The sequence below is a fragment of the Eptatretus burgeri genome, chromosome 5 (genome assembly GCF_056783735.1).
Source record: "Eptatretus burgeri isolate ZD-2024b chromosome 5, Ebu_testis_v1, whole genome shotgun sequence".
NCBI lineage: Eukaryota > Metazoa > Chordata > Myxini > Myxiniformes > Myxinidae > Eptatretus > Eptatretus burgeri.
In genome coordinates this window covers 57,705,076-57,722,532 of record NC_140965.1, presented here as the reverse complement: position 1 = coordinate 57,722,532, position 17,457 = coordinate 57,705,076, and the positions used below count along the sequence as shown (strand labels likewise).

Here is a 17,457-nt window from a genome sequence, read left to right as displayed (position 1 = left end):
CATTTTCTTTCACAGCATAACTGAGCAGCACAGCAGCACACAACGAAAATCATAGTGCAGATGTAGAAAACCACTCATGTAAACTGCATCACATTGAGCTGTTTGAAGGTATGATTATATGACAAATATAATGTTATTATAAGTTCCATAAACTCGATTTACGTTCATGGTTTTTTTCAGTTTAGTGTGTCGACTGGGAGCCTTCCGCGATAGATTTGAACTAAAATAATGCTTAACCAACATCACTATCATGCTTCTATGAACATCATTTTAACAAATTAAAGTAATGGATGCTACAAGTGGTTGGTCAAATTTTGAGTCAAGATTAACGGATTTTTTTTGTTTTTGATACTTTATAATGTATAGACTCCAAAAAAAAAAAGAATGTTTAAGTTTCGTTCAAGAACCGAGCGTGATTATCTGCAAATCAGTGCTTGCATTTCACTCCACCAGTAAAGTAGTCGAAGTAGTAGTAGTCCAAACACATAAATACACGCAGAGCCATAAAACATCCAACCCTCACCCTTCTAATCTCGGTAATTAAAGTGGGTACATACACAATCAATCTACATGATACTGAAAAGCATCGAGCAAGAGAATGTGAAAGCTTGGTTTTCATACAACTTTCGTTTTTGTTTTGTTTAAACAGTTACATTGTAAAAGTAACTTCCAATAAAAAAACTGAAAGTTTTCCGATAATAATGGCAAACATTGTTGTACAACCCAACCCTCCCACACATGACACCGACATATTCATCACTTAATTGGAATGGTGCACAAAACTAAATCAAGATGTTTTATGAAAGAATTGGAGGTACCACAGGCTAATTTTGATGCAATCTATATGGCTAGATATCAGTGTGTGTGTGTGTGTGTGTGTGTGTGTGTGTGTGTGTGTGTGTGTGTGTGCGTGCGTGCGTGCGTGCGTGCGTGCGTGCGTGTGTGTGTGTGTGCATCAGTGTGTCTCCTCCATAACACAAAAACTATGAAATCTAGCAGCCTGAAACTTTGCGTGCATACTAAAGGCACTCCAAGGAAATGAAAAAGTGAAAATTGGGTGTTTGGGTAAATTAAAACACCCCTTTTGAAGATAATTAACGGCCTTATATAATTATATCCATTATCAGGCGCACCCTCGGTCACCGCTCTCAATGTGGTTTTAAGGCACTTCCTGGTTACCTTGCTGGTGTATTAATTCGCAATTTTGTTCGGCCTGCTCAACAACGCTTTGAATCGGAACAGGCCGCAATGGTTTATTAATGATATAGCACTCAAAATGTTTTTTTTTTTCACTTTCCTCTTTGATATCATCCAATGCCTAATCTTCATTCCGAAGAATCGCTGTATACACTGCTTTTGTAAGTGCTGTAGTTTTCAAATTAGGAACATGGACAGATTTCATACATTATATGACGTGATTTTCCACGATCTACTCTCACAGGCTAATTAAAGTAAATAATCGAAATATAATTTGAGTTTTGAGGATCGGATCACATGGACTAAACTCAAAATCTGGAGTGAAATCTGAAAATATTAGGAAATTGACGATGTTTAGTATTTTGTGGGTATGTCCCATTACTAATTAGCTTGTTATCGCTTGCCAAGCCAGTCGTTTCTTATCAACAAATCAATTGGAGTGCTTGCTTGAGTACTTAAGCCACTTGCCGAGTGCCCCAATTGGGATGTACAGTCGGCAGTTGCTACAACGTAGAGGTATGTATACAGCACACACAGACTTTGTACATATGAGGAGATTTGGATGTGTAAAGGGACACTCCGTGAATACGTGTGCATGCCTGCATGCTTGGTGATGTGTGCTGTGGTCGAAAAGTTTAATCCCGTATCTTATGACGATGATGATGGGTGGTGGAGGTTTTAACTTTTAACCTCAGCAGCACACGAGCGATCACGTTTTCCTTTATCCTCGTGACTTTCTAAGGGAATTGGTTATTTTATATGAACCGGGTGTGCTTTAGAACGGTTATGTGGTTTCTCTTTGTGAGTTTCAAAGCAAACTACATTTGATAACACCTGATTTCTGAGCCGTTTGCCGAATTAACGTTTTCCAAATTACTCTTGACAGAGGAGTCCGAAGTGAAGGCGAGCTGGGCCGGTTACTGTGAGAGGCTGTACCAGGCTGATCCACCAGCAGTTGAGTTAGATGTTGGGGTGTTACTATCCCTATATGGGAAACAAATACTGCCAGGACACATCTGGAGATGTTGGAGAGATCAAGCTGCGGTGCATCATTTGGGAATGTCAAGATCTCTGAGCTTGATTTTGCAGATGATGCAGTCATCTTTGTGGAGACTCCAAATATCCTTTTGGGGGCCCTCAGGGTGCTCAAGGAGTCAAAACCGCCGGGATTATGGGTTTCTTTGGTCAAAACTAAGATTCAGGCTTCCAATGACATTGAATGCTGCTATCTTGTCTGTACCTGTTTGTGGCAAGGATGTTGAAGTCACAGAGAGAGATTCACTTACCTTGGCAGTGATATTCACGTCTCTGCTGGCTGTGAGCCAGAGATCAATAGATGTCTGGGTCGAGCCTGGGTAATCATGGATTCACTGGATCGTGTGGTGTGGCACTGCTGGTACCTGTGCAGGAGGACGAAAGTCCAAGTCTTCAGGTCCTTGGTACTTCCAGTCTTGCTCTCCAGATGTGATGACCAGTGATCTGAGATGGCAGCTTAATTCCTTTGGTACCAGGTTTCTTCGGTGAATTCTTGGCTATCACTGGTCAGACTTTATGTCCAACGAGTAGTTTCTGAGAGAGACTCAAATGAGATTTGTTACCTGCATAGTCTGTGAGCGTCAGCTACGGCTGCAATGGACATGTTGCTCATTTTCCTGATGCTGATCCTGCTCACCAGATTCTCTCAGCGAGGGAGCCTCATGAGTGGCGTCGGCCAACGGGCCGACCACATGCCTGGTGGTTGCAGCAGGTTGATCAGTATCTCAAGGAGATGGGGATGGGTCAGGCATTTGCCTGGGTGATGGCCAGATGGAGGCCCCTGGAGTACCGGCAGAAAGTGGACACAGCGACGCGCTGTTCTGGTGCATGCTCTCATACTTGATCTGATCTCATAATGACTGAAGTGTTTACGAATTGACTGACTCACTCACCGACACTGTTCGATCACATAAGTTCACTGAACTAAATTCCAGGTGAGCCAATAAGCTGGTACATCTATCTATTTGTATGTAACATGTCTTCCACCCATTAGCTATTAAAGACATCATTAGACCACAATGTTGGTCTTATGAGAACCCAAAGACTTATTCAAAGTGGTGATATTCACAATTGCCATGCCCTCTCTACAAGTTTTCCCTTCAGTGTAAAGCGACCGATGCGACTGTTAAAAGGATCATCCAACATTGAAAGGTTGGAGCCCATCATCCTTATGGGCCTTGCTTGATACACATCGCTTCAGGCCTCTGGTAAGTGCAATTGGAATCAATCCAAACTATATAACCAAAATGTATTTTATATGCACAAAGGCAGGGAATATGTTTTTGCTTCAAACACGGGTTATTTCTTTCATTTTTGGGAGTGATGAAGGCAGCCATCTGTTTCCGACTATTTTCTTTTTAAAAACACGGCCAGGAACCATACCACAAAACCCATCATTAACAGCATCTTTGTCCAAATATTTCTGGGAATCTTGTGACATTGTGAAAAAAACCTGTCATTTACTTTTAACAATGTGCATAAAGTTGCTGAAGCAGGTGCCACCATGCTTCGGAGGAACGCCTGAGCCAGCTAAGCGACGTGCTGGGACTCGCTCACACCCGATACACAAATGGCGGTTCGAGCCCAAGCAATCACCACACCGGACACGGGGTGCTATCCGTTCGTATAATCGTCCCGAACCCACTCTGTGCGTATTAAGCCGTTTGCATAGTTGCCAACAATGAGAGACGAAAAATCGGTCGGATGGAAAGGGTCAACGGTGTGAGGGAGCAAAGCGAATGGGGTGCAGGAATTCTGGAAAGGGGGAAGGGTCTCAGGGCTGAGTGAAGGTCTGGGATGAGGGTGTCCCCCCATTCCTTCCTGGGTAGGGAAATTTTGTAATCCAATTTGAACTGAGGATTGGTGCTTTCATTGTGTAAAATGAACCAAGGATCGGGACAGTCATTGTGTAAAGTGATCCAAGGAACCAATAATCGGTACTTTTGTGTAAAATGAACCAAGGTACCAATATGAACCGATGATCGGTACTTTCATTATGGAACATGAACCAAAGTACCAATTTGAACCCAGGATCGGTACTTTTAATGTGTAAAATTAACCGAGGTACCACATTATGAACCAGGGATCAGTACTTTCATCGTGTAAAATGAACCAAGATACCAATTTGATCCAAGAATCGGTACTTTCAACCGAGGTTCGGTAAGGGTGAAAGTTGAGGTTGAGGTTGTTTGCATTGATCAAATACTCCCGAAGAGTACAGTACTTGACTGAATCGGGAATTGATTTTTTAATATTTTTTTTTCATTGTCCGATTTGATCGAAACTTGTTACTGCACACCGCAGGCGAATGTTGAGTAAGGTGAGCTGAAAATTTTAGCGCTAACGTGTACCGTTTTCGCTGTATTTCGGGAACATACATACAAGATGAGAGTTTTAATAATATACAAGTCTGAAGACGAAGATGGTTCACGAGTGGTATTTGACAATGTAGATTGTTCCAGAAGTCAAGGATGAGACAATGTGATAATGTTTGACCAAGTCATAAAAATGATCAACATGATGTGGTATGAGTGACAGGTTATTAGCTACAAAATGTCGAAAACCCGGTTTCGTTCAACAACTTTCAAAATTTGACCTTTGCATAACCTTTGAAGTTCACAAAACAATGTTGTGGATATTAAAATAAGGAAACTGGATACGTGCTATATCTTATTGGAGTTATTTCGTCGAAGAAGGTCGAAAACCCGGTTCGATTCCCACAACTTTGAAAATTTGACCTTTGTGAACTTTAAAGGTCAAAGGTCAAGGATTATGACCTTTGGTGCAAAACTTCCTCTGGAACATTCCAGGAACAATATAACGTCATATAGGCTATATGGCATTTCGCACGCCTCGGATTATCCAGACTTTGATGAAATCAGCGTAAAAACAAACTTGAAGGGGGCGCCACGGGCAAGGTGTTCAAGATAGAGCAAAATGGTTTCAAGACTTTCGGTGGGGAATGACCTCAAGATTATACATTAAAAATACTGTCATCGTAGCTCTCAAAGTTTGGGCGGTCGTATGATTTTTATGTCAAAATTTGCAATTTTCTAAGTTTGTGACCTTGTGACTTTGACCTTGGGACGAAAATGAAAAATTGAGCTCCGTGGGGCTATGCAGGTGCCATTGTGCGAACCAAATACCGAAACCATTGCCAGATTTGACAAACCCCCTCGGGAAAGATGGATTTTCATGTCAAAATTCGCAATTTTCTAAGTTTGTGACCTTGACCTTGGGAGGAAAATGAAAAAAAAAATCGAGCTCCGTGGGGCTATGCAGATGCCATTGGGCTCACCAAATACCGAAACCCCTGTCAGATTCGACAAACCCCATAGGAAAAGATGCAAATTGAAATCAGCTACCCCTTAAAAACACGTTTTTTGGGCGTGGCTCCACCCATAATGGGTGCACCAAGCCCATTCTAAGGAAAACACAACTAGATCATGATATAAACCTCCCACCAAAATTTAATCAGGATCGGATCAAAACCCACGGAGCTATGCTCGGGACAGACAGACAGACAGAGACAGACAGACACAGACAATAACTAATATGGTGGTCACTTATTTTTTCGTGAACCAATACATAGATAGATGACAACTTTTGTATGTCATGGGTGATGAAGGTTGTCGTGAAGTTTCATGGGAATTGTGTATATCATTTAAGAAAAAAGCAAATACCTCTTTGGGGAGGAAACCCACTCTCCCCCCACCCCCTGTAGACCCCTTCAGACCCAGTTTTTATGCCATCAAGGGTGATTAAGGTTGTGGTCAAATTTCATTGAAATCGTATGTGCAGTTTCTGAGAAGAAGTTGTATTTGTAAACGGACGATGCACCATCCCAGAAGCTCCCCGGAATGACTTTAAAGGTGAGCTAAAAACCATCCCTGGTAATATTACAAAGGAACTACAGTTGGAAGCTGTCCAGGGCTCAGCGACGATGCTGAGAGCCCTCGGCACAAAACTCTGAGAACAGAAAACTTCACAGCTTAGTCCATGAATCGTGACCCCTTCCCGAAATGAAGGTGGACACTTTGAGCCTGCCCTGGGAGGACTCCATTCCACATTCTGAAACCCGCAAATGTAGATACCAATCAATGACACACACCACACACCACATACCACACACCCGCTTGGCTGAGATCAGCAATTTTTTCTGGAACCGGAAGGTTGGAATTGGTTTGATAACCGACTACAGTACGTACTTTATACAACCCAGAAACCTTGAGTAGCTTTCACCAAAAATGACATTACATTTACAGAGACGTTTCAAGGATATGATCACAAACATTATTCTCGATAAACAGCTGCATGTGATGAGTGGAAAAAAAATTGGCTCGGTAATTTAGAAAACAGATTAATACTGCAAATGGCTTGGAAATTGGGCGTTATCCAATATATTTTGCTATGAAACTCACAGATAAACTTTTTTTTTCATGTTGAAGGCTGCAGGCACAGACTGAATAGTCCTCATCGAGGCCAAGCCTGAACTAAAAGAACTGCATGAATATAAAAGTAAGGAAAGAGGGAATAGTCGACACGTTTTCGAGGCAGTAAAAAAAATCTGCTTTTTGAAAAGGGGAAGGTCATAAATGTTTGGGAAGATGTGAGAAGTTAAAAAGTTCCAGAGATTGGCAGTGGAGGGGAAGAAACAAACATCGTAACGGCCTATCCTTGAGTTGCCAATGGCCACACAATAATCATGTGATGTCGTGGCTTGTCGAGTATTCCTTGGTCTCGCTAATGGTGGAGGTACACAAGCAGCAATTTCTTGCGAGCAGAAACCGAAATAATATCTGTGGAAAAGAGAAAGAAAAAGAGAGCCCACGATGCGGCGTAATTTGAGATCACATTGGTGGAGTTGACAAGTCGAATAACTTTGTATTCAATTCTGTCCAGTAAGTGTGTGGAGCTGGAACCTCCCCAGATGGGAGAGCAGTACTCTATACAAGGAATAATCAATCCTTTATATAGTTGGAGCAACTATTCAGAGGAGAAGAATCTTCGACATCTGAATAGGACTCCTAATTTCTTCGAGGCAAACTTAGCTGTTTGCGTAATGTGTGAATTCCAAGATAAATTTGAAGTTAAAATGATACCGAGTCAGTGTATTGTATCACATGGTGTCATTGTAGAGCTTTCAAAGGAGATTGGAGAGTTGAGAGGAGTTTTATAGAGAGAGTTGAGAAGAAATTGAGTTTTTGAAGCATTAAACTCAACTCGATTACATTTACCCCACCGGGAGATCTTGTCCAAATCCAGATTTCAAGAGGTGGCTGTGGTGAAACGAGACGTAGATCGAGTGATGGAAGACAGGGCATATGGGGAAGACATGGAGGAATGTAACATTGAATCATCAGCATATGAGTGCATTTGGTTATTTGTGAAAAAGGTCCTTGATAAAAAGAAGACAGTGTTGGGGATAGAAAGGAACCCTAAGGTACACTGCTGTTGATAAGGAAGTGGGGAGATGTTGAACAATGAACAATTACAGAGATAAAGCGGTCGGAGGGTAAGCTCAATATGAGAGAGCAGAGTGAAGGAGGAAAACTGAAAGAAGGAAGCTTGGATATCAGAACCCAATGCCAAATTCTGTCAAAGGCTTTTGAGATTTCAAGGCCAACAACAAAGGATTCCCCATCATCTCTCAAAGAAGAGGCCCATTCATAATGTAAGAAAGGGTATCACCTGTAGATCTTGCCTTACGAAAGCCATATTGGTGGTCAGATAAAAGTCTGTGAGATTCAAGATGCTTGAGAAAATGGGAATTGAGAAGACATTCAAAGACTTTGGAAACAGTAAAAGTCAGAGCAATAGGATGTAGTTAGAAGGATTTGAACGATCACCCTTCTTTCAAATAGGCTGTACTAAGGCATGTTTCCAGGAAAGAGGAAAAGTTTGGGTTTTTAAACAAAAACGAAACAAACGAGCAAGCACGGGTGCATGTTCTGAAGCACATTCCTTCAGGGCACGGGGAGGAATGCCATCTTGCCCGTAGGCCTTGCTTATGTCCAGAGAGAGGAGTATTTTTTGACTGCATGAAAAGAGATTATCGGGAGGGACATATGATTGGTGAGGGGAGCATCAGAGGGAGATGGAATGTTAAAGTCATCCACTGTGGAGTTAAGAGTTGAAAAGAGAACCAAAAATAGTTGTTTTATCGGTCGGAGAGACAGCGATAGTATCATCGGAACGGAAAAGTGAAGGAAAGGTGGAGTGACAGAAGTAGTTGGAGATACTTTTAGTTAAGGACCAAAAAGATATATTAGTGGAAGAAGATGAGAGGTCGTCACATTTCTTTTGAATAAAGGAATGCTTCGCTTCCCGGATAACATGTTTGCAATGATTTCTGGCGAATATGATAGCTGAATGCGTGTCGGAGGAAGAAGAGTTTTTCCATGTCTGATGTGCGACATCCCTTGTACGAATGGCCGTAGAGCAGGAATTATTGAACCAAGAATTGGTCGGAAAGATAGACTTGAAAGAGAAGGGGATACAAGCCTCCATTCCTGCAACAATAACCTCAACTATACGTTCAGCAGAAATGGAGGCATCGCCCGAGGAGAGACAGTAGTCTTTTCAAGGAAAGTCAGAAAAGAAGTTTCGTAAACCAGTCCAGTCAGCATTATTGAAATGCTAATATTGGCGTTTCATCGGAGCGGTCGGATGAGAGGAAGTGGTGGTTACTCAAGTGATGTTCACAAGATTGTGGTCAGAAGAACCAATTGGAGGTGAAATTGTGGAGTTGTTATGCAACGGATTGGAGGTGACAAATAAGTCCAAAGAATTGGTAGTGTGGTCATGACGATTTGGGATATGGGTAGGATGGGTGATAATTTGTTCCGAATCCTTAAGAATGGAAAATGTAAGAGCTTCAACTCCCCCAATATCTGTGTGGGAAGATTTCAGCCACTCCCTGTGGTGTACATTTAAGTCTCCAATATCGAGAAATTCTACTTGAGGGTGTTCAGTTGTCATGGCCTCATGGCAGGAGTTAAGATAGTCAAAGAAAGCTATACAGTTTGTAGAATTTGGAGAGCAGTAAGTGAAACAGAGAAATATAGTGATGGTCGGGAGACAAATCTTAAGCCAGATGACATCAAAGTTTGAAGATTTGAGGTCCACAAAGCGTGCAGCAGGCGTGTTTTTGTTGGAGTAGATGCAGACTCCTCCTTTAAAGTGGAATTGTGAGTTAAGGTTGTAGTTCAAAATGTTATAAGAATTAACACGAACGTCATGTGATAATTGGGTCTGTGAGAAGCAAGGTATTAGGCGAGGAGCTTGCCAGATGATGTTCAACAGAGGAAAGATTTGAAGACAGACCTTTGTACATATAACCTTTGCATATAACCTTTGTACATATAACTAAATGCTCTAGAAACAGGTGTGAGTACAAAGGAAAACCTGATAGAACCTCCATAAGATATGGGATGAAACCACCACGGCACCCGTAACAGGCATGGCATGTCCACACAACCGCGGAGAGTCCATACAGATCCAAACTTACCCATATGTACCACGTCCATGTGTGCTGTATACGTACCACTACCTTGCAGTAATTGTCGACTGTACGTCCCGATCAGGACATGAACTATACTGTACAGTTCGTTAAGTGGCTTAAGCACTCAAGTACTCCAACAGAACGCCTGGCTTGGCAATCGATTACCAATTGCACCCGCAAGTGCCCGTGCATTGTCCGATTTGGACAAATCAACACTTTTTGGGAGAGTCGGAACTGCTGATACTTTCAAATCTGGAGCTTACATCCAGGCACATGGTGGTTTCAGGCTACTTGGTTTTATAGTTTTGGAGTTATGGACGAGACACACACACACAAACACACACACACACACACACACACACACACACACACACACACACACACACACACACACACACACACACACACACACACACACACACACACACACACACACACACACACACACACACACACACCAAAAGCACAAACATACAATCTAAAAATGCATGTCCAAGTTTCTTTTAATCAATGCAAAATTGATTTTGATGCAAAATATCAATTCTTATTCAAATACGTGTGGGCAGATTCAAACGTTTAAAATTCGTTACAACAGCCCCTTCCATCAAATGAACTTGCACATTTATCTGCACCAAACAGCCTGAGATCCATTTTGTATAAACATCAATCAGGAGTTCTTATGTAAAAAGTTGAATTATTACAAAAAAAAATAAAAAATTAAAGACTGCACATAACAAAAACAATGCTGGGCAAAGCAAAAAAATCATGACCTGGAACAAGTCTGTTAACATTGCAGTGCTGGTTTAAACAAATATCTAACAGAAATAAAACGTTGGTTTTGAGAACACCAAATGTGATAAGGTTGTGGGGGGGGGGGAGGGGGAGAGGGGGAGGGCATACTGCATACTCATTAACTTTAGTGCTGGGTAAACAGTCCAGAATGCAACTGTCGATGGTACAACTGTCAACATTATGGTTCTCACAATAGTTGTACATATATTCCAGAATATCAAAATAACACAAGGACAAGCTCCAAAAAAAAAAAAACCAAACATTTCTTTATATGTTTTTAGTATCAAATACAAATGGTATCATTCCAAAATATATGCACTGCACAAAGTATTGCAGAATTAGTTACTTCCTTTAAGGACCAAATCAAAACAGTCCAGAAGGGATGATAACTGCAAAAAGTAGAACATAATGTTAAAAGTAAACTGTGTGGTGGATCAGGTTAACTGTCCAATGCAAATAACTCCATCTTGGCTTGCAATAATTCTTAACCAGCATACAATTTGGCTCGGTGGCTTTTTGAGGAAATATAAAAGGCGGCTAACAATTTGGTGTGCACGAGATACTACAGATGGAGATGTGGTGGTTTTGGTGGTGAGTGAGAAGTAACAGTAACATGGTGTTGCAAAGTAAAAAAAAAAAAAAGGTTGATAAGCCGAATGAAAATAGAGAGATGGCACAGAGGGGAAACTGCACCCCTTCCCATGCTCTCCCCCTCCCTCCCTCGCACACTCCTACTCCCACTCCCACTCCAAAACAAGCACATACTGAGCAGATCCAATTACTCCCTGAAAAGTGACAATAATTATTTTCCAGAGGCAATGAAATAGTAGTCTGTATATCAAAGCTAACTTACCAATACTTGTTTATATTACATATGCAGAGATTTAAAAACTAATTTGTGTCGTAACTTTACAAGAAAGAAGCAAAGGACAATACTTATCTATGACATGTGCAGCAACACATCAATAAATATGATTTGTTGTGAAAACAAAACATTCTTTAATGTGCACAGGTTGACTGTGCTAGGAAGAAAGAAAAAAAAATCCAACAAGGTTGTGCTTTCTAGTGGCAAATCCTCTTAGAACTAACATTTGTGAAAAGCTACGAGCCTGTCATAAAAAAAAACAAAGGCAGCGTTCACACCACATTATGTTGAAAGTGGTGAAATATTCAAAGTTGGACAAAATAAATTTCCCAAATATTTTGTTAAACTGAAGGCTTCCAGGAATTAAGACAAGGTTTTGGAAACAATTCACAATAAAAGAAATTGAACAATGCCACAAACTTACAAACAGCAGCAACTATGCCATACAATAGGCAACTTCCAATTGGTCATGAAGGGGAAAATGATAAATGGCCTTGAAAGTATCAGTAAGTAATACAAAACTATTTGCAAAAGGTGGGCATTTAAAAGCAGAAGAACAGAATCACCAATTGGCTTTGACTGCTTCAATGTCACCAACCATGTTCTGAGCCAAGCAGATTCCCAATATCTGTTGAGAAAAAAAAATACATGTATACATGTGTAGATACACAAATCAATCAATGTGCGACTCCAAATGTGTCACAATAAAACTACGTACACCAAAATATTAAAAAGACAATTAATGCAAAATGAATGAAAAACACAACCTGCACAAGAGCGATGCCTATAAATGTCCCAGCGACGATGATAAGGTTCCCTTGAAGCCATTTTTCAAACTGCGGAACACAACCTTTTGTGTAGATGTATGTTTGTTGAGCCAGTTCCTGAAAAAAAAGCCAAAAAAAAAGTAAACAGTTGTACTGAAGGTTAGTCTTCAATGTATTCAAATGTTGATAAATGCATAACACATCAGCATATCTTTCCTCTCCAAGATGTGTGTGTGTGTGTGTGCATATATATATATATATATATATATATATATATATATATATATATATATATATATATATATATATATATATATATATATATATATATACATACATACATATACATACATACATATACATACATACATATACATATATTGATGACACCTCCCACACTCCTCGAGCCGAAGAAGCTGCATAAAGCAACCCAAAAAGGCCTGCACAAGGTAAGCGCTTTACTGTTTCGAACCCTTCTCAGAGTTCCTCCACAACTATAAAAACGTTCATACATAATACACAAATGACAATCCCAATACGACACACGCCCTCAGCTACCGGACCTGATTCATCACTTATTGGCGAATCATCAGCGATAGCGCAGACACCAATGCATACCACTGAGACATTGGGATTATCATGTGTGTACAATGTGTGAACATCTGTAGTTGTGGAGGAACTCTGGGAAAGGTTCGAAACAGCAAAGCGCTTACTTTGTGTAGGCCTTCTTGGGATGCTTTATGCAGCTTCTTCAGCGGGAGGAGTGTGGGAGATGTCAATTATTTATATAATCTGAGCCACCTGGGTTTAGTTGATCAAGTGATAGCTGATTGGCTATTTCCTCCATCCACAAGTAAGAGATGTGATTGGGTCTAATATACTGTTACGAATTCGCGCCTGCCGGCGTGCAAACTGCTGCTTTCCACTAATAGTAGCAGCTCGCCCACCGGACGGACAATTCAGTCGTGACCTTCCAGAGCAACGCCGGAACCCTGTCACGGGTGGGTCTTCAACCCCACCACGGCCTAGCCAATTTTCTACCCGAGCAGGATAGGGTCAATCGCCGAAACTCGATATACCTAAGTACCCGCGCAGATAGCTAACCGGGAGACCGTACCTCGGCGCAGGTCGGCTTGGGACACGAACCGCTTAAGCGGTCCGTTCCGTTCTGCAGTGATAACCGAGCAGGTATTATCGCCCAACCTCGCCGGATCCGATTCTATTTACCGGGTATTTAAAACCCCACTAATTATTCCGCAATGCAAGATGGCATTTCAATGTGGGGAAAGGAGGACGCGACGAACGGGATACATTTGAACAAAGCACATTTATTTTACACATGCACGTATGTACAGCCAGCACGTATACAGGCAAACAAAAGCAGGCAAACACTATGACCGAATATGGTTATTATTAATGAGGTCACTTAACAGTTTTTACTTGTCAGGACACGGCACCACAAGATTCACTCAAAAGGAAGGAAAGGGCCACTCTCATATACGAGAGTGGCAGACAGGGTCCGTGGACCTTTATAGTGCGTGAGCCTTGGTTGACCGAATGGACTCGCGAGACCGATGCGGCTTACCCGCACCCTCGTGGTGCGACGATGGGCAGGTCACGACGTCTGCTCCCCACGGCCACCAGGACAGCCGCGCCTGATTGCGGCCTTGCGACGATGGGCAGGTCGTGACGTCTGTTTCCCACGGCCACGAGGAGAGTCGCGCCTGATTGCGGCCTTGCCAAGGCGAGGTGATCCGGGCCCCGGCCGGCAACGCGGTTTAAGAGGAACGAACGGGTCTTTTAGTGCTCTGTCAGAGTTGATGCTCGATAAGAGTTGATGCTCTTACGACCCCGTCCACTCCTCAGCGATGCGCGAACTGTGCCGAGGTCCGATCACCTCGGACTGCCTTTGCGCTGGCAAGCTCTCCCCGGCTGTGGTCTCCACGCAGCAACTTGGCTTTCCCCGACTGACTCTCTCCAGACTTCAGACTCCACTCGGCTCTCCGACACCTCCAGACTACCTCGAAGCTCCGTTATGCTCGCCCTTATATAGGGCCGGGGGGGATGAGATTTGGCCTTTGCTCTCTGACCCGACACCACGCGGAAAGCGGACATGGTAGGAATCATCGACCCTTTGACCTCCGACCCTTCCCGGAGAGCGAGCCGACGTGGTTGAAATCACCAACGCTGCATGGCGAGAGAACCCTTGCCTCTCCTGCAGCGATGCCGTTTGATCGGATCCCGCCGCTGCTGGCGCAAAGATGGCGTCGTTTCGGGAACGAAAGTGAGGCGATGTTTGTGGTGTGGAGTTGTTGACGGTTGTGGAGGTAAAGGGGCGAAGGTGGTGGTGGTTTGGTTATGGTTGTTTGGAACCGATGTTGGTGGTAGCGATTTGGTTGTGGTGGGCGGTAGAGGCGATTGTGGTTGCGGTGATGGTGGCGTGGTTGGCGTTGTGGTTAAGGGGAGTGATGTTGGTTGTTGCAACGGTGGTGGAGATGTGGTTGGTTCAAAATAACGATAGAAAAGAAAAACCTACCTCAAAGGATCACAGCCCGGTGAACATGAAGAAATTCCCTCTAAACAAAGGTGGGGAAATCTATCTGAACATAAACTTAGCGGCATAACTGATCGAAGGACCTTTATGGTGTTCTGCGAATTTCCACAGCCGTAACAATATATATATATATATATATATATATATATATATATATATATATATATATATATATATATATATATATATATACATATATATATATATATATATATACATATACATATATATACATATATATACATATATATATATACATATATATACATATATATATATATATATATACATATATATATATACATACATATATATATATATATATATATATACACATACATATATATATATATATAGCTCTGGAAAAAAATAAGACGACTCCAAAAAAAATTAAATCAGCATCTCTACATGTATGGCCGCCATTCCATTCCAGTGTCTGTTGAATTTCAACACAGGCACACCTCATTCTACTGAGTGAGGTACTGATTAGGTGATCACATGAACCGAATCTTATTTAACAAGAAAAAGTATAAAAACCACTGCTGTGGTCATCACTATCCTCTTGCAATAGGACCAGCTGGATGGCAAAAACAGTGCGAGTTGTACCTCAAAAGTAATTGGAATCAAAAAAATAACTATTGACCATGCCAAATGAGTTGAAAAGAAAAGTTTTGAGTGAGGAAAAGAAGGGTTCAAGTCTGGCTTTACTGGCAGAGGGATACAGCGAGCGTCACATTGCTTCCATCCTTAAAATTTCAAAGACGGCGGCTCATAAGAACAAGGTCAAGCAGCAGACATTGGGAACAACAAAGCAACAGACTGGCAGAGGGCGAAAACGACTTTTCACTGACCGGGATGACTGCCAACTCATTCGAATGTCACTCAACAACCGGAGGATGACATCACGTGACCTACAAAAGAATGGCAAACGGCAGCTGGGGTGAAGTGCACGGCGAAGACGGTTCGAAACAGGCTCCTAGGGGCAGGGCTGAAGTCGTGCAAAGCCAGAAAAAAGCCCTTCATCAATGAGAAGCAAAGAAGAGCCAGGCTGAGGTTTGCAAAAGGCCATAAGGATTGGACCGTAGAGGACTGGAGTGAGGTCATCTTCTCTGATGAGTCAAATTTTCAGCATTGCCCAACACCTGGTCGTCTAATGGTTAAACGGAGACCTGGAGAGGCCTACAAGCCACAGTGTCTCGCACCCACTGTGAAATTTGGTGGAGGATCGGTGATGATCTGGGGGTGCTTCAGCAAGGCTGGAATCGGGCAGATTTGTCTTTGTGAAGGACTCATGAATCAAGCCACGTACAAGGTTGTCCTGGAAGAACACTTGCTTCCTTCTGCTCTGACAATGTTCCCCAACTCTGAGGATTGTTTTTTTCCAGCAGGACAATGCTCCATGCCACACAGCCAGGTCAATCAAGGTGTGGATGGAGGACCATCAGATCAAGACCCTATCATGGCCAGCCCAATCTCCAGACCTAAAACCCATTGAAAACCTCTGGAATGTGATCAAGAGGAAGATGGATGGTCACAAGCCATCAAACAAAGCCGAGCTGCTTGAATTTTTTGTGCCAGGAGTGGCATAAAGTCACCCAACAGCAATGTGAAAGGCTCGTGGAAAGCATGCCAAGAGACATGAAAGCTGTGATTGAAAATCAGGGTTATTCCACAAAATATTGATTTCTGAACTCTTCCTTAGTTAAAACATTAGTATTGTGTTGTTTAAAAATGAATATGAACTTGTTTGGTTTGTATTTTTTGAGGTCTGAAAACACCGAATCTTTGTTGTTATTTTGACCAGTTGTCATTTTCTGCAAATAAATGCTCTAAATGACAATATTTTTATTCAGAATTTGGGAGAAATGTTGTCAGTAGTTTATAGCATAAAACAAAACTGTTCATTTTACTCAAACGCATACCTATAAATAGTAAAACCAGAAAAAATGATAATTTTGCAGGGGTCTCTTAATTTTTTCCAGAGCTGTATATGTATATATATATATATATATATATATATATATATATATATATATATATATATATATATATATATATATATATATATATATATATATATATATATATATATATATATATATATATATATGTATATGTATATATTACATATTTCACAACAGAGGTACTCAAACCTTATGCGGAAGGAATTCAGAGTTTAGATGAAACAAGATTATTTATAATACTGCCTACAACTGGGAAGAGCGATAAGATACAAATTTACATAGAGCATTGAGGTCTCCCCACCCACCCTGAAGGTTTGAAAATGTTTTCTTGCATTTTCATTTGCCATGAGTATTCCAACGATATGCAGCTACCACGCTCGGGCACGCAGTCGCGGCCAGGCGGGACCACGTCAACCGACGTCGGAGAGGGACTCAACACGCTCAGGGAAGTCGCGACTTCCATTTCTTTTGAGTTCTGTGTAAACGTGTGTGTGTGGGGCGCCAGTCTGGTGAAGTAAAACTGTTAAGTGTTGCCGTGTGTCGGTCTTAGTCGGTTGTAGCTCTGCGTCGTCGTTGCTTCGTTGTTTTTCGTATTACATTTGCTCTTTGTGCATAATTGTTTTAATTGCTGTGTGTGTGCTCTGTGTCGGTGTGAAGAAAGTGTTTGCATGTTGAATTGTTCCCCGTTTCGCTGCGTCCTTTCCTTTGTTTGAATCTCCATCTTGCTTCACGTAACGGGTTCGTTGTGGGCTTAATGCGCCCGATAATTAATCGGAACC

The 17,457-nt window shown here is 41.8% G+C and overlaps 1 protein-coding gene across 3 annotated transcripts in view; it reads right to left on the bottom strand.

Annotated features, from left to right (window-relative positions):
- Positions 1-10,221: 10,221 nt before the first annotated feature.
- LOC147026497 (tetraspanin-5-like) overlaps positions 10,222-17,457 on the bottom strand; it is a 49,883-nt gene continuing 42,647 nt past the window's right edge. For all 3 annotated transcript variants that reach the window (XM_085881968.1, XM_085881967.1, XM_085881966.1), the window contains 2 exons: positions 12,161-12,277; positions 10,222-12,021 (listed from right to left, as the gene is read on the bottom strand). In XM_085881968.1, the coding sequence (XP_085738094.1) occupies positions 11,956-12,021; positions 12,161-12,277 (183 nt within the window). In that variant the 3' untranslated portion in view covers positions 10,222-11,955. The remainder of the gene's footprint in view (positions 12,022-12,160; positions 12,278-17,457) is intronic.